The sequence below is a fragment of the Mytilus edulis genome, chromosome 6 (assembly GCF_963676685.1).
Source record: "Mytilus edulis chromosome 6, xbMytEdul2.2, whole genome shotgun sequence".
Classification (NCBI taxonomy): domain Eukaryota; kingdom Metazoa; phylum Mollusca; class Bivalvia; order Mytilida; family Mytilidae; genus Mytilus; species Mytilus edulis.
The window spans coordinates 1943737-1966116 of NC_092349.1; the positions used below are offsets into that span (position 1 = coordinate 1943737).

The window sequence follows — 22380 nt, forward strand, 5'->3', positions numbered from 1 at the left end:
ATACTGGACGGAACTTTCTTCTACAGGAAGGATAAAAAGATGCAATCCGGATGGATCTAATGTAACAGTTCTTTTGAATGAAGCTGTACCTTCTGTACTCACACTAGACATACAAAATAGGTTTGTTGTTTTGATAGATTAAACTGTATGTGGACTTTTCTATATATTTCCATTGCTTTATTGTAAAAGGCAGGTTGAAGACGTTGTTTTAAATTTGCATGCAAAAATACTATCACTTTTTGAAAACAGACATTTATAATAACCTTGTGAATATAAATCTGATGTTAAAAACATATCAGTGTACGAGATATAACAACAAACAATGATAAACATACATGTAGTAATTTACACCGACATCGTCGTCGATATCCGGAACCTTCTGTCAAAAATATAGAAGAGTAAGATGGAAACAAAAGGAACAAAGAACAAATATTTTGAAATGCAAAAAAAAAAGCATTCGAGCATATTTTGTTTTTAGTGAATTTTGTAAGAATGTTCGTCAAGGTTTAGCATTGTATTCATACATTGAAAAATGTGTTTTACTTGTGTTAACTAATAAAAAGGAGATGTAATATGCTTGTCAATGAGATTTGGGCAAAAAAAGATCACCATCGAAAAGATTAACATTGACAATGACTGGAATATAAATTTAGATGCACTAGAGTTTCAGTATATACATGACGGTAAATGTGAATGTTATTAACGAAATTAATTATCCACGTGACACAAAATACATGTTGTTTTCGATTTGTCAAATAAATATATTTTTCTTGTGAACTATCAGATGGATTTACTACGGTCAAGAAAGAAATCTTAGCAAAATATTCAGAACTAACTTTGATGGAATGAACAAAAGAGTGATAATCAAGAACATCCCATCATATGTGTATGGTATAGGAGTAGGTATGTAAATACGATTAACGTTTAGTGCACATGTACAAAATGTATGTAAATACGCTCGAATTTTAATGAATTTGGTGATCGCAAGAACACATTGATATCAAATATAACAACATAGTCAACTGTGCACTATAGTCGTGATGTTTTAACTGGTGTCATAAATAATCGAATTACATATTCATAAATACACTTGTAATAACATCATCCTCGTCATTTAGGTCTTTGTCGGATAGATTTCTCATTTGCAATCCTACCATTTTGTTATAATTATTATTAGATTCATCAAAATAGTTATTCAGATATGCAGAGAATGGCGACTATCATTTACTCAAGACATGTTTTTCTTGAATGAGTGTTTGCTATTTAATCATTATAATATTTTCAGACGTTGAGCGTATTTATTGGATGGAACATAGCACGGGATATTTACAATCTGCCTTTTCCAATGGGTCTGATGTCAGAACGATAGTTAGCACACATGCAATCAATACGAATTTGGGCATTGATGTAAATAAAAATTTCATCTTCTACACATGCAACAGCCAAATTATGAAGATTAACAAATCAATGGGACAAACCCCAACTGTTATTCACTCAGACACACATCAAATTTATGGTCTTTTGTTATACAAACAAGACGGTAAGAATACGAGTATAAAACAAACTCTGAAATGAAATGTATTTTACACTTCAGTGTTTACATGTAAATACAGATATATTTAAATCAAGTGTTTATGAAAATTAGTGTTATAACCAATTATTCTATTTTAATTTGATACAATTTACACATTATAAAACGAATCAGTATTCGCTTTAAAAATAAGTAAGCCAATAACTATATTATAGTAAACGGACACTTTTTTTGATAGATTGACTTCTGATTGATGTGCTTATTATCATATTATATAATCATAGTAGTGCTATAAATATAGTAGCAAGCCATCTTATGTAAATGTTTAATTACTTAAAATGTGAATTATTATGGTTTCATGCATTGTACATACATGTAGTAATTAAGTTTATAATTAACTGTTGCTTTCTAGCTGCTTGTTTTTCCTACACAATGCTTTACTAAATGCAGCCATGCATGTTTATATAAGGGCACGGTTTGATAGTTTTACTTTTAATTGAATAGGATAATCTTTAGCAACATTTTTTTTTTCAGTTGATTGAAAAATTTTGATTAAATTCATGTAGTAATTTACAATTAACCAATAACGTATTTGATAATATTCGATTGCAAACAACGGCAATTGTTTGTTGTGTGTGTATTATTGCATCGTTTTAGACAACAATATCTACATTTATGTATATAGAAAGCATTCGCATCATTGGAATGCAAAGTCTTACTTAATTAAGTAAGTAAATGCAATCGAGTTATAATATCAATTCAAGAAGTTGTTTTTGATTTCCAAGAGTTACAGGTCGTGTTCGTGAATGCGCAAAAAAATAATAAGGTTAGGTTTTGCTAGTAGTAATCTTTAACTTTGTTATTTCAAATGTTATATGTATAATTTTTAATTAATTTTGCTCTAATAAAAAAAAATAGATACCCTGTTGTTCCGTTTTGTCACACAATTACAAAAGTAAAACGAATCCCCTTATTTGTATTGATAACAATATTGATAATAAATGTTGAATAGAACCCACCGCAGAACCAAGTAAGAAACACTTGTTGACCGCTGCAGGTACTAAATGATTATTTTTGTTCTTTGTATGTGACTGAACATATTACTACTGGTCATATATTAAGTAATAACAGTTATTTAATTTGAATAATGCAACTCTACCATGCGTTCAGAAATTTCAGAGATAAAATCACTTTCTATATTTGAATAAATATTGTTAATTTTTTACAAAAAAACAATAAATGTTCGAATGTTTACTTTTGAAAATGAACATACCACAAGAAAAGAACACAATTTCAACACATTTGTTCTCTATTAATTGTTATAGTAATCGTAATTGTAACTGTAATATGACTGTGATAAATATATGTTATCGAACAGAACCACGGGTACATTAATTCAGTAACGAGAAGCAAACATACGATTCTTTGAGCTCTAGGATACATTTGTTCGTGTATACTTTTACAAATGAAAGTTTTTTTAGGGAACTAACCTCAACTCTACTGACTAGACTTTATGAACTTGGTGTATTCGTTAATAATCAGAACTGCATGGAAAATTCGACACGAAAAAGTCCACTCCCTTATCAAAAAGCAAAATCAAATGATTTGCATTGAAATCAAATCACTTCTTTCATTGCTTATACTGTTTACATATAAACCATATTATTTAGTGTGTATGTGTGTGTGTGTGTGTGTGTGTGTGTATGTGTGTGGTGCCCTTGTGAATATATAGGTACTTAAAAACTTGTATGCTACATTTGTGAACATTGTTAACAAACTTTGACAGGTAAAGTCCACTCCCTTATAAAAAAGCAAAATCAAATGATTTGCATTGAAATTAAATCACTTCTTTCATTGCTTATACTGTTTACATATAAACCATTTTATTTAGTGTGTGTGTGTGTGTGTGTGTGTGTGTGTGTGTGTGTGTGTGTGTGTGTTTGTGTGTGTGTTATGTCTTTGTCAATATATAGGTACTTAAAAACTTGTATGCTACATTTGTGAACATTGTTAACAAACTGTGACAGGTAAGGGTCACGACACGGTACTTATCTGGGTCAAATCAGATTGAAAGTGCAACTATAAAAAATATATTTACAATCCACTTTACCTTTTCGCATTATTATTCCAAACTTTCAAAACCACATCAAAATTTATAATCCAAATTCCCGAAACACTTCATAAAATATTGTCTAAACACAAGGATCAGAAAAGTCGTGCTAGGTCACTGACCGCAATTCTTTTCTGATTAGATAATAAAAGAACCCCAAAAGTCATTCCGGTTGAATACTCAATTTCCGAAAAATAATATTGTGTAGATTAAATTAATGAATGTTTACTACTGTATGTTTAAAGGAATGGTATAAGCAAACCATTGCCTTATTTCATATGTTGTTATTACTCAATTTATTTCACTTGACTGGGCGGAGTTTATCCAGTTCGCTCATAATAAACCAGTCCATCTATAGATAGGTGTTTAAGAATACATTAAGTAATTCATTGTCCAGTCATTCTTTTGTAAATTCCTTTGAGGTCACTGATAGGTGATTAGAAATCAGTAATAACTATAACGGCAATCATCGTAATCACACACATTTTCAAATCGACTGTCCTCATGAAAATTAAAACGTAAGCTCCGCCCGATCAGTTGAAATAACATTGGTAATAACGTTATACTTTACGGATCACCAGCATGTTCTATACATGCTATATGGGTCAATATCCCTAATGCGCCTCAAATTGAGTAACATAAAATTTCTGTGTAAACAGAAATGTTCGTGTAGTAATATTGGACATGTTTCTATTTTAACAATTGACTGAGCTAAATCATTTGTGTTACCAACCTTATCAACCACCAATACCGTACTTCTCCGACGTACAGAAATGAAAATATAATTACAAACATCAAACGGATGGGTTTTTGAAGACGAAAACTCCTACATACACCACTAACCACATTTGTTGTTACTTTTGACAATGGAACCCGGCTGACCTATAGTTGCTAACGTCAATTGGTCTCTAGTGAAGAGTGGTCTATATAGACAATCTAACCACGACTTTTTACTTTTATATGAAAAAAACAAGAATAATGTGTTTCAATAGTGAATTACGACTGGTAATTGATAATAATAGAGAATAGAGTGAAGAAATCATGTTGAAGACCTTTTATATGAATTCACACCAAAATTCAGACCCTGTATAGACTAAATTCAAGGTTAATATCGAGATGAGTGGTAAAAAAATCACATTATTTTTCTGTTAGTTATAAACTGTCATCAGGTACAAAAACTATATTTTAAGATGTTCTTGATCTCAGACAAAAACTACAAACCACTTGTGCCTGAACGGATACACAACCGGTTATATAACATTTTAAAATTTGTTGCGGAAAAAAGATTAAATATTTCGGAAGCAGGACTGTCCTGAATACTTTGCATAAGTAACGAATAAAGTGTTAAACCTAAACATAAGTAAACACAACAGTCTTCAGTTATCATTACAATGGTAAGTACATGTCATAAATAGTATTACAACGTCATTGTGAATTTGATTGATGCTTCAATTTATTATTTCACTCATCATATATAAGTAAGAAGATATGTTGTGAGACAATTCTTAACCAAGGACATGTATCATTTATTCTGTTTAAATGAGAATTATATCATAATATTAAATTAAACAGTTATATGACTATTACAAATACATTGTTCAGTTTGAATCACGTGGACATATACATATATATATATAGCGAAAGGTCAACATTCTATCGGCTAAGCTTAAGGATAAATGGACATATGTTTTTATTTTATAATTTTCTAACGATAGAACCGGCGTCACCAGTAAAGTTTGTGTTTTCTGTGTAGCAATATAGTGAGTTATACTGCAAAGTTAGACAATTAGATGTAAGTTTTTTTGTTACGTAATGAACCTAATCACAGAAACCATTAACCAGTCTTATAAGGGTTGATTTGTGAAAAGAAGATTGGTATTATAGACTCACTTTTAATAGTAGTATATACGCTGAAAAAAAGGTCTGTTGTGCAGGCTGTAAAAATACGCAGCTATGTCTAGTCGAAATGGCACTTTCAAATTCAGATTATTTTTGTAGGAGAGAATATGTTAAGGGGTGCTATATAAAGGTGGAAGTTTCATGACTAAAATTTGTTCCGATATACAATATGTACCTCTTATCTTTGTAATTGCAGTTCAAATTAATTTTGCAGACCATATGGTTATTTGAACATGATTTATTCAATTGTTTTCAAATAGAATATGCATGCAAGATTTCCATACAGACGAATCTCAAATGTTTTTGACTGGTCAAAAGCCATGAAAAAGCACTTTTTAGTTCACAGGTCAATTAACAAGATTCACACAGACAACATAACCTTTACTACTTTTATTTCCAATAAAATGTACTATAAATTATGTCCAGATGATATATTTCATCAGCACTTACATCGAACTAGTTAGCATGTGTACACAATCTTAATTATGACTGTATGAACCTTGTTTATTCGTCTATAACATGTTTGGTTGTCATGTTGCTCGCCAATAAGATAAAACTAAGTAATTAGAACATTGTTAGAATTTTGAACAAGATTTAGTTTTAAAATGTGTCTTTATTTTTTTCATAATGTTCGTAGAGGGTCCATTTCCATAGCTTTACTATGCATTTTAGTACTGACTACATCTGCGGGTATGTTCTTTTAATTGTAATTATTTATTTTAATGAGATTGCACAATGCAATCATATTACGTTTGAGTTTGGTGTCCATTCTTGCTACTAAAAATCACAGTTCACTTATTATTGCTTGTGATGAAAGCACGATTTCAATTATACATTTTGTTTTTAATTTCCAGTTGAGCATGATAATATTCTCACGTAAGGTTGGCTTATAAGACTGTTTTGACTGTTATATTTGAACCCATTTTGTTAAAAGATTTATGAGTTTGATGGTTAGTTTGGTTAGATCATACCTTGCGAAGTAAAATAACAAAACATCCGAAATCCGAAACATAAGGAAAATTTAGAACGGAAAATTTTTTCTCAAATGTAAAAATCAAAAGCTTTAACACATCTAACGAATGGAAGTAAAAACTGTTATATTCCTGACTTGTTACAGGCATTTCATTTTGTCGAAAAAGGTGGATACAACCTTGTTATTTTAGATAGCCAACCTCTTGCTTGTATGACAGCTGCAAAGAATTTCATAATATTGAAAACATTTTGTGAACAAAACAAACAGACATAAAAGGTCAACATTATGCTATTATCTTACTAATCACTTTAAAACTAACACATATGTCACAAAAGATCAACTAAATGGTATATAAACACTCTAAAAAACGACTACAAGAAAATGAATATAGCACAATAAAACAATGAGGGGATGTATAAATACCGAGCCGTGCTAAAAAGATATTACCACAATGACTATTATATAGTAAAGGTTCAAATGGTATTCAAGAAACTCGATTTACAAAATGTATGTGCATAGAAATCAAATCACCTCTGTCTTGGCTAACATTGTCGGAATTTCACAATACATTTTACAAAATGAATGCAGTTTATTTCAATCATATTCCTAATTCATTTAAGCTGACAGGACCAAAAGGTCATTCTTGAATATGTACAGTCAGATCAGTCATTTGTTTGAAATGGGTTATACGTTCGGGAATTATCTTCGAGACTATGGATGTTGGTGTGGAGTTGGCGGAAGCGGTACACCTCAAGACAACATTGATAGGTGAGCTGCTCTTATTTTACAAATGTCAGAACATCTTAAGGCGAGTAACAGCAATCTAAAAAAGTATAATTAAATGAGAAACCTGTGCAAAGTGGGAGAAAATTAACCCTTTTTCCGATTATGTTGTTGTGCATAGAAAACATAAAACATATGCTTTTCTCCCAATTGAACCGATTATACGCTTTATTTTACTTCTTTTAACTGCACTTTCTTACCGAGTACCAGAATGTCATACCATACAGAAGGTTACCTGTCGAGCAGTTATAGTAATAGAAATAGAAATAGAAATATACTCTGGAGAAAAACGTCGGTAATATAAAAAAAAGTCTATTCTATGACGCTAATGTATTATGAATATATTAAGCGTACTGATTATGACTTTAGATCTACATATCAATTTTAAATTATAAGATCATTTTTGTTCCTGTTGCACGCCTCTACAATATAAGATTTTGCGGTTCAAACTTACCCGAACACTTTTGTCAGTTTCGGTACTTGATATAAGACTCGTGAGGGTAAAAAGGGAAAAAAATACACAAATCTGAATCCGTAAATAAATTTCAAATGCAACACTCCATGATGACCTCAATTACGATAAAGAGGAAAACTGTGAATTTACAGATTTTAGACTCAGAAAGCTATAAAAAAAAAACAATAAATGGTCTTTATGTTTATCCCTATCTTACATCGATTAGACAATTTTCAAAAAAAATTGTTGGTTTAAATTTTATTATGAAATGAAAAATAGTCTCTGAGATTGCGGTTTTATGTGTTGTTCTTTAAATATGTTGCCTATTCCTATCTCCATGTATTCTTTATTTTTTAGCAGCCTGATATTCTCTTACCATTTTTTGGTTCCTTTTTTCTCTATTTGTTTATTGTCCATATCTTAGACTTTTGTTAATTATCATCTATCCTGTAAATCCCAATTACACAGAGAAAAAATATCAAAACATTGAACAAGCGAATGGCCTCATTCAATCCCGTAAATGTTCTTTTATCAAAAACGTTTACACAAGTTACCTTCAAAACACACAAAAAAAATAAAAATAAATGAATACTTTGTAGGTGTTGTATGGTACATGATAGGTGTTATGATCAGAATAGTCGGGATGGATGTAGTGGTATCCACCTAGACGATTACAGGTACGAGTGGACCAGTGTGTCGATCAGATGTACAAGTAAGTACATGTAGTTTCAAAAACAACATTAGTTTTATATTATTAATATACAACGTTTACATAACATATTGAAAACACAGCGTTGTCATAGTAATGTCAGCCAAACTTGGGTTTTGGAGTGCCTTATGCAAAGGTTTTTTTTACTCTTTTGATTTTGATGCTCCTAGTTATATTGTGTACCCGAATTGTTAGCCTCGCGCACACCTTTTGTTTACCGTATATATTTTAATAGTGGACAAACACAATACACAATAGATCTAGAGATAAAATGCCCCAAAAAATAAAGAATATAGAATAGACTGTTCATGAAAAAAGAAGAGAATAATTGGGGGTGAAAGATAGTTAAAAAATTATATGAAAAAGAAATAACGAAACAAATTAAAAAAAAAATCCAGCCCAAATATGAATAGAGATTATCACAACTTTAAAAAAAAAATATGAACGTGTCGTTCAAGGTCTCTATTTTTCATTTATTTGTCGCCAAAGTATATATATATATATAAAATAAAATGCCTTGATATCTAAGCTTCCCACTCCACACGTTCTTACTTACCGTAAAAACAAGTAAGTTTATTCCTAAGACTTTTTACTGAAATACTACGTAAACACAAAACATGTATGTATCTGTATCATGAATTAAATTTAAAGGATGACACTAGCTGTACAATGACTATAAATTGTGCAAAGAAATTAATGGTTGTTGCATTGGTAAAATTGCTAGCATGTAGATTAGTCCTTCTGTGTTGGTTTAAGTTATATAGTTAAGTATGCTGTAAAATACAATTTATCCTTTATCTAAAGCACTCTAAACTTTGTAGAATAAATGATCATGAATTGCAAACATCATGTTTTGGAAGAAACTTTCAGAATTACTAGTTTTGTGAAGTTTTGAAAGAATTCCTGGTCACCATAGAATGTTTAAACTTATTTTCACCGATCATGTCATCGCAACTCCTTCTACGTTGTATATCGTATTTTGTTGAAAAGTTCAACGGTGTTAAAAGTAACAGAACTAAATCATTATGCAGATGTATAGTATGATAGGAGTGTTTGTAGAGTACTGGCCCTTTAAACAATTGTCTCTGTCTAACGCGAACCTTGTTTTGAAAACACCACAATAATGATCCTTTTATTGTAATCTCTAGCATATTTAATCATCAATTCGGGTTTCGGGGATAAGGAACAATCTTAGCGTACAGTTTAGTTTGAATTCTTACATGTTTGCACACAAACACATTTTACTTAAATTGTCAACCAGCATTGGTATTAAAAAAAGATTCTTTTCATTTTCAGATAGTCCTGGATCTTGCGATTATAAAAACTGCAACTGCGACAAGGAATTCTTGGAATGTTTGAGAAGTGCAGGTTTCCCACGGACTTTTTTTACCTGGACTACGAAACTTCAACAAATGTTGATTAATATGAACAATTTGATTTAACTCACAGAATACTTTCTCATATAATTACTGCAAAAGAATGTTGTTATTTTTTTCTAGATAGTTGTCATGCTCTGCTTCAAATATTTAAAAACGTGAACTGGAAATACAATATTCATATGTACGGATAATTCTTCATGAATAAATTGAAATCTGTCAGACGTAATTTCCATTGTTGAATTTATAGAAATTCCCTTAAAGTAATTCTGTCATTAGAAAACACAAAATATTAGCATTTGCTTTTTAAAATTGCACGGTTATATTATTTTGTACAACGACCTCCATAAAATTTGGACTTCAGAAGGTGTTCTTCAACTTTGTACTCGTTTGGCTTCATAACTCTTTTGAACTGAGCGTCACTGATGAGTCTTATGTCGTAACTACAATCCCCTTCCCTTTCATGAATGTGACCTACCGAATTAGACTATTTACCGGATTTATAACGTAAGCAACACGACTGGTGCCACATGTGGAACATAATTTGTCAACCCTTTCAGAGGACCGGAGATCACCTCTAGTTTTTGGTGGGATTCTTGCTGCTTATTCTTTGGTTTTCTATGTTGTGTCATGTGTACTATTGTTTGTCTGTTTGTCTTTTCATTTTAAGGCGTTGTCAGTTTATTTTCGATTTATGAGTTTGACTGTCCCTCTCGTATCTTTCGTCCCTCTTTTATTAAGACGAAAAGCACGTCTGGTGTATTAAATTAAAATCCTGGTACCTTTGATAGCTATTTTTGTTGTATACCATTTTTGTTTTTTAATATAAATCAGTTTATTATTTTACAGTATGGGTTTTGGAAATTGATGAAATTTTATAGTGGTATATGATTAAATACTTCTATGTCATTTGGTCTCTAGTGGAAGATTTTGTCTCATTGTCAATCAAACCATACGTCTTCCTAGTCTTATATTAGATCACTTGATTTGTGATTCCAATTACTAAAGGTTTTTTTTACGTTTTCCATGCACTGTCCATTTGTAAATAAAATTTGCAAATAACAGTTGATGAATGATTAGTGTATTGGCGTTTTTCTTTCACAAATACTATCTTCATAAGGGACATTCCTCATTCGTTTTTGATGTGTTTTGTCATTTGATTTCGCTATGTGATTATGGACTTTCCGATTAGATTTTCCTCTGAGTTTAGTATTTTGGTGATTTTACATATCACTAGGCGTCCGTTTTCCGTCGTTGGTGTCGACAGTTATCATTTACTTTAACAAACATCTTCTACTCTGAAACTACAAATTAAAGTTTTTTGAAAAATTAGCCCGAATCATCAGTAGGGTATGATGGTAGACATTGCTAACATTGAAACATGGGGATAACAAATGCATGTTTCATCTATTATTTTGAAAAATAATATTAGCAGACTCTGAGCATATACATACAAAAAGAAAAAGCTAATTTGCTGGTTCAAGAGGAGTGATACCATGATACAGCAAATACAACATTCGTCTCTTTGTGTACAATGTGTGTGGAGAATGACTCATTTCAAGATAAGATGTCCAACTTTGGAGGTAGTGATTGTTTTTTTTAATTATGATTAATAATTTTTCTTAAAATCAATTCTGATTGATTGTGTAAGCTTTAAGATTTATTAAACATGAAGTAAAAACATTTTTAATTGTTGACTTTGAAATGGAAAAAAGTATTGCAGAAATACTTTTGTTTCAATTTCTTGTTATCTTAAGAACATATAATTATTTGGCATAATAGATTAAGGATGTACTTCGGTGAGGTTTTGGAATAAGTGTCAAATGTTCGAACTTCTTGGTGTTTTTCGTTTTGATACAAGGTTAAATAGTTTGCCCCATAACACCTATTTATCTTTTAACATAAGACATTAAAGGTCATTTGACAAAATTTAAACAGATTCTTGAATTTCTTTCTTTTGATTTGAGACCCCAAAAATACCAATAATATCAATATTTTTAAATTATTTAGATCCTTAACTAATACTCTTCCAGCTTAAAGTATCAATTTTGAATTCTTGATTTATTTAATTTTACCTTAGATCACCTAAGTACATCCTTAAGCTTGAAAACTGTAGAAGTTAGCCGACGAACCATGTACCCTACATGAATAATCTTACCAAATAACACAAGCTTCAAAATATTATCATTTGTGAAAACTTTATGAAGAATATTTATAAGTACTTACATCCCGAGTATATAAAAGTTGAAATATTGAAGAATTTGTAAGTAAGACAAACCATGAACATGCACCATGTGAGACGAACAGAGGTGAATCAATGAATAGACACAAGCAGCTTGTTGCATTAGCATAATACAATTACAGCTTGTTGATTATACGTGTAAGTCTACAATGGTTTGGGTAATTGCCAGTATTGCATTGATATCTAGTTTGAAGATTGGCTGTCACCTACATTGTGTAGTAGCTTTTGATAACTTCTCATTCTCTTAGATCTTCTGTCTAGTGCCTGCTATTCAGTGTTATCGTCATATTCATGCCTTAGGAACCGAAACATGTTCACTTGATCAATGAATTTACTGTAGCTGTCCCTAAAGTGTTGTTATTGTAAGACTTTCTATATTCATTTGTTTGTTTATTAGTTATTTTATCATGAATCTGGCTGTTTTCTAATTTGATTTGATTTACATTGTGTTATGATTGGTGTCTTTCTCAGTTTACTATATCTTGTTGGTTATCATTTTTTAAGGTGGATTTATTTGTATCATTTGGACTTTTTTAAGGTTCCAAATTCCTCTGGCAAAGTTGTTCTCAAGCGATTTACCTTTTCTTTCAGTATCCCTTTCTGTCCTAAAGCTTTTCAGTATGTATAAATCTATGTTGTTTTTGTTTTTTGTTTTTGCATTTGTACGAACTGTTTTGGAAGCAATACATTTTTCAAGTGATATAGTTTTTTCAATATAAAACACAAATAATAAAAAAACATATGGCACTATTTTTAATCACTTAATAATTGATTAATATATTATAAACATTTGTATTTAATAAAAAAAAAAAAAATATTCTAACACCTTACATTGTTGTGTTGCAAAACGACAACCATTTTAACATTTTGAAAATTATCATGAAAAAACAGTTATTTCATCATTTCAACCATCATAAAAAAATGTTATATGATCAAACTTGTATATTTATCAAACTTTTATTTAATAAATTTATAAAAGTAGGGGTTTAAAACTTTCCTGTTATAAAACTTTAAATTTCTCGAAGAAATAAGGATTTTCTTATTCCAGGAGTAGACTAAGCCGGATTTGGCACAACATTTTGGAATTGTGGGTCCTCAATACTCTTCAACTTTGTTCTTGTTTGGCTTTACAACTAATTTGATCTGATGTAGACGAAACATGCGTCTGGCATACTAAATTATAATCCTGGTACCTTTGATAACTATTTTAATAGAACTATATGGATAAATCCAGAGGATTCGAATATCTGATCACAAAAAGTAAAGATTAAGAGGAGCAAACCACCTTAACTTATATACATGATGACAATTATCTTTAATTAAAGTTTGAATGTTACTGATTTTGGTGAAATAATTGTAGTATAATGTGTTTTAGGCATACAATGGCGATTGAATCTTGGATTCTAATTCTAAAGTGATTGATTCTTATACATTGTATACATTTTATACTGTCTTGCAGTAGAAATGATGAACTATAGATTGACATAAATGTCTTAAAAGATCAATAAATTACAAACATATAAACAATTTATGAAGTGTAAAGGGACTAAAATCATAAATAAAAAAACAAAAATTTAATCAACAAATAAAGCAATATTTCTCAATAACTACTAGCATGACTAGTAAGATCAACTAACTATAACTTGTAACATTATGTAACTACAAATACTGAACACAATTTACATATACATGGACTCTTTAAATATATTATTTATATTTCATATATTAACAATTAACTTTTTTTTCATGGTGTCCAATTTTGACAGTTTTATTTGCTAAAGTTGAAGTCCAAAGGTTTTTACAAATATGTTCATGATTAAACAATAGAATGTGTGGTAGTCTTGAATTTTTTTATCTCATAATTATATGTTTGTGTGGGGTAGACTTCACAAATCACTTGGAGATGTCAAGAATTAAATGCATGGTAGACACTTTCTTAAAACCTAGAATTCCATTAAAATACAAATTACCATTTTACTTAGGATCCTTACTGCTTTCAAGATGACACACATGACAACAGAGGTAAAAATTTTGTGTCATCTTAAATGCATTAAAGATGACAAAAGCAAAAACAACAGAGGTGAATGCTTTTTGTCATATTCAATCCATAAGATGACACAAGACAACAAAAGTAATTTTTTTGTGTCAATACAGATTCTATGTCAGACGACATACTTGTGTTTTGTTTAATGAACATTTTGTCCAATGTGCTACTTTTCACTCTAAATAGGTACCTCAAATAATTGAACACCTGCAAGCATTAGCATGTGTACTAGATAACAATCATTCTTTCTGTCAGACATCATAATACTGATAAAATTATTTTAAGATATCCTACTTTTACATTCAATTTATAGATATTAAGTTTAAAACTTAATGTTAAGCCAATGAAATTCAAATATTGCCTTCATTTATAATAAATAATTGAAATATATTATAGCAAAGATATTTAAACTGCATTCTTTATATACATAAAATACAATTATGCAGATATGTAAATGAGAAACACAAATTCATATATGAGCAAATATTTCAAATCAATATACTGTGGATTAATTTATTATCATTGATTCAAATTATCTCGAACTGAGAAAAATTTATGCTTCATTGAACATTATATTTGTGGTTCACCTGTATTCCCAAAATGCATGCAAATTGGTATCCGAAAAATAATAATGATAGAACCAAAATAGTAAATAATATTTTAATTTTCAATATACAAGATAAGGTTTCAAAACAAAATTTGTCCATAAATTAAAAATTTCATTGGTAGTATCATATACATTACAGAAATCATCTTCTCTAAAATAAATTTAATAATTAAACTATTCAAACATTTTGAAAAAGATTTTAATTTTTTTTTTACCTTTTCATATCTATTTTTCCAAATTGATATCTAAATGGCTTAAGCTTTAAGCCTATCTTTACAATACATAACATCACACATTTAATGCATAATCTACACTGAAGGAGATTTTTTTTCAACCTATCAAAACTGATTAATGCCTACTTATAGTGCAGTGTAAACTGACAACTTGGCTTTAGTAAAAAAATAATGTTGAAAAAACAATTAAGGTCAATCTCGCTTTTTTATGATTGATTTTTGGATAAACATGTTGATACAATCATCACATATTAGTGCAGAAAGATCACTTATGATGTCTGTGTGATGTCATCATCAAAACTGAACATAATTGAAAATAAAGCTCAATTAACGCATATTTATTATGGATTCAATAAAAAAATATGATGCAAAGCCTTCTTCAAGATGGTATTTTACACACAAAGGTAAAGAAAAGCCTTGGTATATGTCAGGGTTAGCAAAGTATTACCCGCCCGGGTTTTACTGGGCGGGAAAACCCGGGTTTTCCCGGGCTGGGCAATACTCCCAGAAACGGGTATACTGGGCAATACTGGGCAATATCAATCTTAAAGCTTATTTCAACACAAAATAGTAAAGACTTGTTGTAATGTCATAGTATTATAGCTAAATATATACATTTTATACAGATAACCATTGAGAGTCATTTCTAGCAGATTAAAAATTCAAGTTCATTCTCTTCTCCAATTAAATTCTATGTAGGTAAAATGCAAGATTTTCCCAATTCCTTGTTATTTTTGAAGCTTTGTGTCAATAGTCTAAACATTTTATTGCAGTTTTTATGAGGATTGTAAATTAAATTGCTACATATGCAATTATGATTGCTAAACAAACACCCTAGAGGGTCTTGTCATAAACTCTTATAGAAATGAAAAGGCTAATTATTGTTATATAAACATATCTGTGTTCTAATCTGAATAATTACTTATTAATGAGTTTTGTACATATAAATTATTTCAAAATAATTTTTCTTACATGTAATTGTTAAATACTTTATACTTGCTATATTTAGTTGAAAAAAAAACTCAGAGTTGTTAAAATAATTCTTTCTCAAATGTATACATTTGTACATGCATTATAAGACCCAAACAAGTAAACTTATTTATAATTAGAAATAGGTTTATATATATTTAAAATGTATTGTATTTGTGTTTGATTTATACTGAATCCTCTTTAAAATTCAGTCCAGTATCTTATATTACCCAGTATTGCGCAGTATTACCCAGTAAAACCCAGTAAAACCCGGGTTTTCCCAGTATTTCCCACTGGGCTGGGCAATACTCATAAAACCCGGGTTTTTGCCAACCCTGGTATATGTCTAAATAATTTTGCCATGTTCTGGGAAATTTTACATTTTGGATAAATTACAAAACTTTTGAAGTCCCACTGCACACAATTTTGAGAAAAAACTAAATATTTGATCAACTATTCTTCATAACGATTTGACATGTCTGAGAAATGTTCTGCAGTAGATTTATAATCCTATAGGGGCCAAGAAAGTAGCATTATCATAGTGTCTCCTTTTAAAAAGAAGTTGTATTATAAAAAATAGTTTGTCTGTATATATCACATGGCAATAACTTTATTTGGAAAAACAAATTATTGGGAATTCTGTTGTAAGTTGCATACAATATTTTCTGATGGTTGTTCCACTTCTCTTTCTCCTCTTTCTTCCAGAATTTTTGGATTATAAGCTGAAAGTAAAAGAAATTCTTTACTATTTGATATATATATAAATCAAGCAATAGAATTAACTCAATCAATAATTCAAATAGTTTTATATCATCCTACTGAAATTCTAATGAGCATGTTCTAAACAAAAAAAACAAACTGTTTCATTTTTTCACATAAATAAGGCCGTTAGTTTTTTTAGGCCGTACGGTGACCTATAGTTGTTAATGTCTGTGTCATTTTGGTCTTTTGTGGATAGTTGTCTCATTGGCAATCATACCACATCTTCTTTTTATTGTTTCTATACAAACTGTAGTCTTGAATTTGTATAGATGAGATGTCAGTTTTCTAGTTTTTATATTGTATTACAATCTCATTGAAATATACTACAAATCTGCTTGTAGGGGTTTTATACATATTTAACAAATTAGCATTAATTTTAGCAATCCTTATTTTGGAATTTGCCATATGATTTGAGATATGGGTCAAACAAACAAAGATGAAATACTTTGACCTCCTCATTGCCACCTAGGGCCCTTGTACAAAGAAAGTTCATATTCACAATTACCTAAACCGCAATATTTTTTAAGATGTACCGGTAGGTTAAAAATTAATCCTAGATCTATATATCTATCATCTTTGCTAGCCAAGGATTACAACCCACGTCACTCCTCTCCACATTTGGAGGATTAGGAGATAAATTCATACAATAATTTAGGATCCACAAGGTAATGATCAAATTAAAAAGTGCCTTTAACATGATCATGTAGTAAATGTAGGTAAAAAATTGCCATATGCTCATGATGCTGACAGTGGAACTAATCTTTAATCCTTAAAAACATGCAACAATATTTAGTGACAATCTAAATGTTCTTAATCAACTAATAGAAGTTCTTGTATATGTTTCATGCACAAATGTTTGAATGGCAACATATATTTTCTTTACCTGCATTGCCAAATTTGTAGACTCTAGATGATACAATGTTTTCACCTTCACACTGAAGAGAGGTTCAAGTGCTGCCATTTGTCAAGAATAATATATTTAGAATATGCGTGACTTTAATCAACTGATATTGTTATCATAAATGTTGGCTTAATCCGCAAAGGGTGGAGAGAAGGGGAGTGGACAATGACCCTTGGCTAGTGTAGATGTGTATCTATTATTTAAAATAAATAATAATTTGATATTTACTCATAACATTGTTTTCTCCAACCTGAAAGTTTGTGTTATGTACATGGTGGTGGTTATGATGGTGGTGTTCGTTTACAACTATAAAAGAAAAATGAAAAAAAAAATTTCTTGATTAAGTACAATGCATATATCATGTATATATGGATAATATAATATTATTTAATAATTACCAAGTTTAAAGTCATATGAAAGGAGTGATTGGTGAAAAATGATGTTTATCCAATTCTTAAACCAATGTATGTATATGTTAGCGGCAATAAGTGAAATTAGGCATTAAGCTTAAATCCTAGGCAATAAGTTAATGCCTAGGTAGTAAGTCTATTGCCTAAATAATGTTCGACATTAGTCTTAAATCCTAGGATTTAAGCTTAAATCCTGAAAATTGTGTACAGGCATTAAGCTTAATGCCTAAAATATAAATGCGAGAAAATAAAAGAAATTTATTCATTTAAATAACATTATAAGAACTGAAGTTTGAATCTACTGGATTAAAATCACTTTTAAAATATGTTATTTATGTCAAAACTCATCAGATAATACTTTAGAAGAGATACAAATTTGTGTTAAAATCATTTGTTATCACAATTTGTGGAACTGTTAACAAAGAAAATTTACGTATCCAATTAAAAAATTGGAAAATGGTGTGAGCAAAAAATCATATCTTAGTAATAAAAATAGATATAGGAAGATGTGGTGTGAGTGCCAATGAGACAACTCTCCATACAAATAACAATTTAAAAAGTAAACCATTATAGGTTAAAGTACGGCCTTCAACACGGAGCCTTGGCTCAAACCGAACAACAAGCTATAAAGGGCCCCAAAATAACTAGTGTAAAACCATTCAAACGGGAAAACCAACGGTCTAATCTATATAAACACAAGAGTGCACACGCTGAAATGTCTCGCCTTCTATACTAATCATTGATATTATGTTGATAGTCCTAGGTGTAAAGCTAAGCTTTATTACAACTGTCACATAAACTTAACATTAACCAAGATAACTAAACAAAGACCAATGAACCTTGAAAATGAGGTCAAGGTCAGATGAAACATGCCAGGCAGACATGTTCAGCTAACAATGCTTCTATACAACATATATAGTTGACCCATTACTTAAAGTTTAAGAAAAATAGACCAAAACACAAAAACTTAACATTGTGCAATGAACCGTGAAAATGAGGTCAGGGTCAAATAAAACCTGCGTGACTGACATAAAGATCATAAAATATTTCCATACACCAAATATAGTTGACCTATGGCATATAGTATTAGATAAAAAGACCAAAACTCAAAAACTTAACTTTGACCACTGAACCATGAAAATGAGGTCAGGGTCACATGACATCTGCCCGCTAGATATGTACACCTTACAATCATTCCATACAACAAATATAGTAGACCTATTGCATATAGTATGAGAAAAACAGACCAAAACACAAAAATTTAACTATAACCACTGAACCATGAAAATGAGGTCAAGGTCAGATGACACCTGCCAGTTGGGCATGTACACCTTACAGTCCTTTCATACACCGAATATACTAGCCCTATTGCTTATAGTATCTGAGATATGGACTTGACCACCAAAACTTAACCTTGTTCACTGATCCATGAAATGAGGTCGAGGTCAAGTGAAAACTGTCTGACAGACATGAGGACCTTGCAAGGTACGCACATATCAAATATAGTTATCCTATTACTTATAATAAGAGAGAATTCAACATTACAAAAAATTTGAACTTTTTTTTCAAGTGGTCACTGAACCATGAAAATGAGGTCAAGGACATTGGACATGTGACTGACGGAAACTTCGTAACATGAAGCATCTATATACAAAGTATGAAGTATCCAGGTCTTCTACCTTCTAAAATATAAAGCTTTTAAGAAGTGAGCTAACGCCGCCGCCGTAGCCGCCGCCGCCGGATCACTATCCCTATGTCGAGCTTTCTGCAACAAAAGTTGCAGGCTCGACAAAAACGAGAAGCACGTATATATTACATAAACAAACGACAACTACTGTACATCAGATTCCTGACTTAGGACAGCTGCAAACATTTGCAGCGGGATTAAACGTTTTAATGGATCCAAACCTTCTCCCTTTTTCTGAAACAATAGCATAACAATGTTTACTTTTTATCAGTTCAAACCAGCTCGACAAGTGAAGGGTAGAAAATTTCAAAAAAATATATTAGCTATTTTACAGAATCTCCCCCACCCACCCCTTTTTTTTGATACAATCACTTTTTTAAAAACTTTTTTATTTTAGCCAAACACTTCTAGAATTAAACTTTTTTCTTAACCTGATTTGGGGATTTATATGACTGTAAACAATAATGGGTGAAGAAAAAATCTTATGGTGGTGCACTCCTTTTTTATGCTACGGCCCTTTGAAAGTACCCAATTTGGATGATTTTCCCATTTTTCATCAATTTTTACCTATTTTTGGTCTAATTACGTGAAAAATTCACAGTCCAACATTTTTGTCTTCATTTTTTCAATGAAGATGAAGTAGAACAATCTGAATACATTTAAGAAAACTATATGTGTTAATATAAGACAGTTTTATCATATTTTGAGGCTTTTCGTGTCAAATTTCCCATGCTGTCAATAAATTTTGTAGATTTTTTTAGCACTAAATGCATATAGTTTCAGCTTCTTTGTTATAAATGATTGAAAAATTACATATCTAAGAATTTTGAAAAGAAAAAAGTGATATGGGATGTACTTTTGTTCATGTTTCTGGTAGAATCATTGTTTGTACCCCTTACCCGTTTTCTCAAAATTTTGGATAAACATACTGACTTGATTGATAATGAAATTTGAAAAAAAAACTTCTTATTATAAATACACAATTTTTCACAGAATTAAGTTTGATTACCTATACATTTTTTTTTTAAATTATTTGATATTTTCCACTAGTATCACATGTTTTGGAAATAATTCCATTACGAGGTTTCAACGTGACTGAAACGTCAGAAGAATAATTCTTAATTCTGTTTTTTTTAAAACTATTAAAATTACAAAATAAAATTTGAAGATCTGTCTAATGAATTTATAGTAATACATGTAATATTAGGAGTATAATGAAGAAACTATTTTATATAAAGAATAAATCACATCATATACATAAATTCCAGAGTTCCCTTATTGCCTTAAACTGTGTTCGGCAATAGGTTGAATAATCATCATCAGATTTCAGGAAATAACTTAATGCCTAGGCGTTAGCTTATTGCCTAGGATTTAAGCTTAATGCCTGATTTCACTTATTGCCGCTAACATATATATCATAAACTTAAGTCTTCTGAGCAAGAGTTTATCATTTTTAACTCATTCATATTGTATAATCGTCATTTTTTTTTTATCTAAGTCTGTTATATATATCTTTATTCTCATAAACCAAAGTACAATGGTACAGAGACATATACAAATAAATTAACATAGTATAAATTTTAAATACAAATGTAAAATAGAAACATTAAGTGATTACCCAGGAGATTCTAGGCATTTAATAATAATTCTTATAAACTTGCACAGATTGTTTAGTTCAGACGGGTTGCTACTATTCATTAGACCTTGAAATTTTAAAATATTTGGTCTGTTTATAAAATGATGCTTTAGTAGCAGTTGTCTATTATTGTCTATTGCCGAGCATTCTAAAATATAGTGGAACTCATCGCCAATGTCACCGGAATTGCACAAAGTACAAATACGATTTTCTCTATGAATGTTTAGCATGATCTACCAATTTTTTGCTTTTGTGAAACTTCCTGTTCTAGAAAATAATAAACCAAGATATGTAAATTCTTCAACAATATCTAACTCAATATCAGCATATGTGAACCTAACATTTTGTAGTTGTCTACCTTTAGAAAAAATTACTATTTTCCTTTTAGGGACATTGACTTTTAATTTCCATATCACAATATTCTTTTAAAGCGTCTAATTGTTTTTGTAGTTCTGCTTGTGTTTCTGAAATAAGTACAGTGTCGTCTGCGTACAATACAACAAACAGTTTTAAATACAAACTTAGTTCGTTCTCTATTTGATCTGATAAAGATTTCAAACCATTTATATTTTTGTTCTGAAAAAAGCTTTCTAAACCATTTAAATAAATGGAAAAAAGTATGGGAGATAAATTTTCTCCCTGTCTTACACCTACATTACATGGAAAGTAGTCTGAATATTCAGCCATCACTAAAAAATTGTGATTCTACATTTTTATACATATCTAAGGAGCTGTGTGTCTCACCTTGGTGTATGTGCATATCAAACCAAGGAAACAGATGGATTCATGACAAAATTGTGTTGTGGTGATGGCGATGTGTTTGCAGATCTTACTTTAATGAACATTCAGGCTCGACAAAAATTGACTATAAATGATAATAACTCCTTAAGGAGTCAATTGACCATTTTGATCAAGCTGACTTATTTGTAGGTCTTACTTGGCTGTATATTATTGCTGTTTACAAATTATCTCTGAAATAATATTCAAGATAATAACTAATAGCTGCAAAAATTTCTAAAAATAACCAATTCAGGGGCAATAACCCAACAACAGG

General features: G+C 30.3%; 1 protein-coding gene and 1 long non-coding RNA gene across 2 annotated transcripts in view; one reads left to right on the plus strand and one right to left on the minus strand.

Moving 5' to 3' along the window:
- The first annotated feature begins 7138 nt into the window (after window positions 1-7138).
- Window positions 7139-10064, plus strand: LOC139526910 (uncharacterized). Its single transcript, XR_011665220.1, has 3 exons — window positions 7139-7281; window positions 8350-8462; window positions 9756-10064. It is a non-coding gene; the product is annotated as an uncharacterized lncRNA (long non-coding RNA).
- A 4867-nt stretch (window positions 10065-14931) lies between these two features.
- The window catches only part of LOC139526917 (uncharacterized), a 33448-nt gene continuing 25999 nt past the window's right edge, over window positions 14932-22380 (minus strand). The window contains exons 8-9 of the mRNA XM_071322076.1: window positions 17822-17899; window positions 14932-16652 (exon numbers count right to left, since the gene is read on the minus strand). Of these exons, the coding sequence (XP_071178177.1) occupies window positions 16558-16652; window positions 17822-17899 (173 nt within the window). The 3' untranslated portion in view covers window positions 14932-16557. The remainder of the gene's footprint in view (window positions 16653-17821; window positions 17900-22380) is intronic.